This window comes from Peromyscus maniculatus, chromosome X (assembly GCF_049852395.1).
Source record: "Peromyscus maniculatus bairdii isolate BWxNUB_F1_BW_parent chromosome X, HU_Pman_BW_mat_3.1, whole genome shotgun sequence".
NCBI classification, from domain to species: domain Eukaryota; kingdom Metazoa; phylum Chordata; class Mammalia; order Rodentia; family Cricetidae; genus Peromyscus; species Peromyscus maniculatus.
This window is the reverse complement of record NC_134875.1, coordinates 424,847-430,396: the sequence shown is the minus strand read 5'-3', so window position 1 is coordinate 430,396 and position 5,550 is coordinate 424,847. Positions and strand designations below refer to the sequence as shown.

The 5,550-nt window shown below is 44.6% G+C and overlaps 1 protein-coding gene across 1 annotated transcript; it reads left to right on the top strand.

The window, feature by feature from the left end:
* Positions 1 to 2,577: 2,577 nt before the first annotated feature.
* On the top strand, positions 2,578 to 5,550 carry LOC143270688 (histone H2A-Bbd type 2/3-like). Its single transcript, XM_076561563.1, has one exon. The coding sequence runs from the start codon at positions 4,978 to 4,980 to the stop codon at positions 5,353 to 5,355; it is 378 nt and encodes a 125-aa protein (XP_076417678.1). The 5' UTR covers positions 2,578 to 4,977; the 3' UTR covers positions 5,356 to 5,550.

Below are 5,550 nucleotides of genomic sequence, written 5' to 3'. Positions count from 1 at the left end.
TATATATATATATATATATATATATGTATATATATATAATGTATATATATAATGTTCCCTATTTCTGTTGATTTCCTGTAATTGTATAAACAGTGAAGTTAATTCTGTATTATCAGGAATAAATAAAGCAGTTTCAATATGTAAAACAACTCTCTGCATATTGAGAGTCAGTAACTATATTGAGAAGTTCTTTGAAGTCCATTAATATCATAAGAATGGCATACAGTTCTGACTTTTGTACAGAATTGTAAGGGCTTTGAACCTGCTGTCTACTCCATTCTGTAATTGTGAGTGTAATTCCTCAATTTATATCTTAATAAGTTCTGTTCCCCATTTAATAGACTCACATGTATTGATTGTAATATAGCCACATTGTAATTTTTATATTGCCTGAAAGATTTTGCTGGGGTATATAAGCTGTAAGGGAAAGAATAAAGAGAGTTAAAATGAGTTAGAAGGAAAACATCAAGAATGGGAGTTAAAAGGAATTAGAAGGAAAACATCAAGAATAAAGATAGAGTTAGAAGGAAAACAACAAGAATGAGAGAAAGAAATCACCAGGAAAGTAAAGAATAGAGAATATAAAGAAGAATAAAGAAAAGGTCTGTCTGAAGGAAAGAGTCAAGAGAGTATGTGAGTGTCCTTGTCCCTAAACCCCTCAGATAGAAAGATCTTAGTACTCACAGATGCCTTGGATTCCCTCTGAGCCCTGCACTGCTGGAGGCTGGCCCTCTTGGCAGCAAAACCTGGACTAATGTCAAATCATTGTATCTCTTATTGCTGTCAGCCTCCCCTCTTAATAGTAGTGGGGAACACAAACTCAAGAGAATACAGCTCACCACACACTCACATAAAATAAAACAAACAGAAAGAGTGGGGAGAGGAGGGAATTAAAAACTGTGATACCTCAGTAAAACTCCCCACTCTATCCCCTACACACAAAGAGAAGCTTAAACCAGGATTCGTAAGTGTAGATAAGAACTTAGACCCCTTTTCCCCAGGTGGCTGTATCTGCTACAGGGACTTTGGAAAACACAGTCAGGATATTCGACCAAAAGACTAAAAAGGGAGGCGGGTTAAAATAAATTCTATGGTCTGTGCCTTTAAGAACTAGCCTCACAGCCGGCCGGTGGTGGCGCACGCCTTGCCTTTAATCCCAGCACTCGGGAGGCAGAGCCAGGAGGATCTCTGTGAGTTCGAGGCCAGCCTGGGCTACCAAGTGAGCTCCAGGAAAGGCGCAAAGCTACGCAGAGAAACCCTGTCTCGAAAAAACCAAAAAAAAAAAACCAAAAAAAAAAAAAAAAAAAAAAAAAGAACTAGCCTCACAAAGAAAGGGGAGCGCTCCTTCCAACCTCCCTGCTGTGAGTGAGAGAGATTTGGAAGAGCCTCCCTGGAGGCTTATAAACTTAGAAAACACCTAACTTTTGCATTCTGTACCTAAAGTCTCCAGTGGCAGCTTTGGGGATGTGATCTAGGCACAACAAGACCCTCACTCTATTGTCTCAAAAAGGGGGCCTTAGACAAAGATATCTCAATATAGATAGACTCAGGCCAGTTTCAAGTCCCCAGAAATGATGGTGCCAGCCCCAGGAACAAAAGAACAGAGTCAGGATGTCTGATGGTAACCAATTAACCACGAGATGCCCCTCTCCGGAGATAACATGACCAGACCCCGGAGAGGAGTTGTAAAACTCCTGACAGGGCAAACAGATAAGCTAGAATAAGATAAAGTCCAGGCCCGGGAAAACTGGACCAATCAAGGATGGACCCGTACTAACCCCCTCCCCTCTAAGAAATTTTATGGGTTTTGCCTATAAAAACTAACTTCCCCAAGAAAGAGTAACTCTTCTCTGCCTCACTTGAGATGAGTTCCCTGTCATGACTTGTAACAGGTAAACCTTGCTTTTGCATTCTGGTATGCTCGTCCTTGGTGGTCTCTCTGGGGGTTACGATCTGGGCACAACAAAAACCAGAGGGACACATCCTTCCCAACAGATGTGCAAGTACAGTCAGAAACACACAAGACAGTGAGGGCAGAGGAAGAAAATAAGCCAGTGGGACCCCTCCACAAAGTTACTACCCTCAATATAGGGAACGATATACTGAGATAGCTGAAATGCCAGAAAACTCACCCAGATTCCCAATTTTTAAAAGGGCTCAAAAGACACATAGCAGGCACAAAACAACAGGTGAATAAAGTAAGGAAACCAATTCAGAGACAAACCAAAACAGAGACAAGCAATAGTTAGCTAAGTGGATGAAATTCAGCAGTTTGGAGTACAAATTCAAAGATGTGGAGGTATTGGGGACTATGGGGGTCCAGCCCCTCGATAGTCCCCTCGCAGGGTTCGGGAAGAATCTACAACCAGCTGATAATTAATCTTTGAGGATAAGAAATGAATCTAAGCCGGGCGGTGGTGGCACACGCCTTTAATCCCAGCACTTGGGAGGCAGAGGCAGGAGGATCTCTGTGAGTTCGAGGCCAGCCTGGTCTACAGAGCGAGATCCAGGAAAGACACAAAGCTACACAGAGAAACCCTGTCTCAAAAAACCAAAAAAAAAAAAAAAAGAAAGAAAAGAAAGAAAGAAAGAAAGAAAGAAAAGAAAAGAAAGAGAAAGAAATGAATCTACATACACAAAACTCCTAGTCCATATATTTTATTATTCTGTGTCAGTTCTCTCTCTACAAGCTTCTATTCTGCTCTCATGTCTAGCTCCTTTCTTGCCTGATTTCTCTCTACATTTATCTGCTGTTCTCTCTAAGTTCTATCTTAATTCTCTCATCTCAGTTCTGCCCCATCTAGGTTCTCATCTATCTAGTTCCTTCCCATCTTAGCTCTTCTCTCATCTCCTTCTCTCTCATCTTGTTCTTTCCCATCTGGCTCTTCCTCATCTTCCATCTTGTTCCTCTAGTACTCTCTTCTAGCCCTTCAATCCAGTTCTTCCCCATCTCAGTACATTCCTCTCCAGTTCTTACCCATCTAGTTCTTCCATTCTCTTTTTTTCCTCTCTCTCTCCTCCTCTCAGTCTTCTTATTCTCTCCGTTCTCCCCAAGTCTCTCAGGAATCCAGTTATAAACCCAAGCAATAGCAACCCTCTGGCAGAGCAAGGTCACCAGGCTTGAATTCTTACAGGGTCATAAAGGCAGACAAGAATTTTCCTCAGGCAGTGACCACCAGGCTTTCTTTTATAACCCAAAAGGGAAGTGGTAAAGGAGGAGGTCAACTGAGAACTAATGATTGGTTAGTATATCAAAAAGGGAATTTATGTGCTCAATCTACATTCCTAGAAGTGGTTAGGTAAGAAGTTAGGAGTCTATAGTGTTAGTAAAACTGTATAAGAAAGGAGGTTCTCAGCTTGAATTGCACAAGAAATAAAGACAGGTCTTGTTTCTGTAAGGGTATTACCTTAGTTCAGGAGATCGTTTGGCCTTGGATGCTTGATAGGTATTTTAGATAAATACATTGTTAGGAGTTCTTGGAAGCACACAAGAAAATCATTTTAGGAACCAGCTAATATATATATACAAAAGCTAAAATATCACCAAGACTTCTTAAGCCATGGCTTGACTTTCGGAAAAGTCCTTGACTTTTCCAAGTAGTAGCTTTTGTGATAGTAGCTGAATTCCATTACATTTTTCCTGTGGCTTGCAACATGGAGGGAAAAAAAATCAACAAGGAAATTGAGACTCTGAGGGAAAATAGAAAAAAAGAACAGAAGTGTTGGAAATGAATCAATCAAATGAAAAACACAGTGTAATGCACCATCAACAGACAAGACCAACCAGAAGAATGAATTTCAGGGATGGAAGGCTGGTTGAGACAATAATATATTCAGGCATAAATAAAGAAAAAAAAACAACAATAATGAGCATGACCAAGTCTTTCAAGAATTCTAGCATATGTTCAAGGGACCCAATCTAAGAATCTACATGGTAGAAGGAGCTGAGATAAAAATCTAAAGGCAAAGACAATTTATTCAGTGGAATTATGATGGAAATTTCCCCAAACTTAAAGAAATAAATGGACATCCAAGTGCAGGAGGCATTTAGAACTCCAAATACTCATGATCAGAGACAAACCTCTCCACAACATATCATATACAAGATGTCAAAAATACAAAGCAAAAAAAAACAAACAAACAACAACAACAACAACAACAAAAAAAAACATTAAAAGTTGTAAGGTGCATGCCAGTAATCCCAGCACTCAGGGCAGAGGGTGGGAAAGATTGCTGTACGTTGGAGGTTTGGCCTGGTCTACACAGGAAGTTCCAAGCCATCCAGGAGTACATGGTGAGATTCTGACTCAAGCAAACCTGTAAGGGGGGAAAAAAATCCCAACTCAGCAACAAAAGCAAACACCACACTAAAGAATAGCATCAGATCTCTGGTCAGCAACCCTTGGAGACTGAGCAATACACCGCTGGGAGAACAATGAGTCATTGAAGAAATCAAGGAGAAAACTTTAAATTCCCACTGCCTGGGCGGAGGATATGGCTCAGTGAGTAAAGTGGTGGCTGTGCAAGCACAGGGACCTGAGTTCGAATCCCCAGCACCCAGGTAAAAGCTGAGCACGGCAACTTCACCTGTAACCCCAGCAGTGGCAGAGGTGTGCAGGGACAGGTGGGGCCTGTTGGCCACCCAGTTTATCTGAAATAGCGGGCTCCATGTTCAGTGAGAGACCCTGTCTCAAAAAATGAGATGGAGAGCAACCGAAGACACCTGGCCAAAGTGTTGAGGTGACCACAGCAACCCTAGCGAGGGCTGCCTGGGAGCCATGACACACGACACGTCATCAGTGGGAGCTGGAGTGGGAGCACGGAAGAGTGACCTTCGACCGTGAGGCGTCGCTAGGATACGCAGCCAGACGCAGAGGGGGCCGTTGGGATCGGCCTGGAGGCCCAGAGCCCAGCGGGCCAGCAGAGAGCAGCCAGGTGGAGCGGAACCAGCCTGTGAGGTCGCGCTCCGAGGCCAACATGCCCAGGACCAGACAGGGCAGCCGTCGAGGGTCGTCGTCGTCGTCGTCGTCTCGCCGCTCCCGCACCTCCAGAGCCGAGCTGACCTTCTCTGTGAGCCTGGTGGAACACCATCTTCGGGAGAGCGGCCATGGCCGGCGGCTGAGCGAAACGGTGCCCATCTTGCTGACCGCCATCCTGGAGTTCCTGACCCGCAGGCTGCTGGAGCTGGCAGGCAATGAGGCCCAACGCCGAGGCGCACAGAGGCTCATCACCCCAGAGCTGCTGGACATGACTGTCTACAATAACACGATGCTCAGCGAACTGTTCCAGTTCGCCACCATCTCCCAGGTGGCCCCGGCTGGTGGCCCTCATCGTGGGCGTCGACGTCAACGCTAGCTACTACCCGCAGCCGTTGCTGCTGCTGGCTGGCTCTGGGTTGCTGACCTGCCCATCCGCCCCAGTCTCTCCGCCGCCGAGCATCAGTTCATCCCGCCCCAACTTCCCCACAGACAGCCCTGCGAGGCTGGTCAGCCTCGCCCCTTCCTTCTCCCTGTTGTGCTCTTATTAAAGCTTTAGTTCGAGAACCCCGTA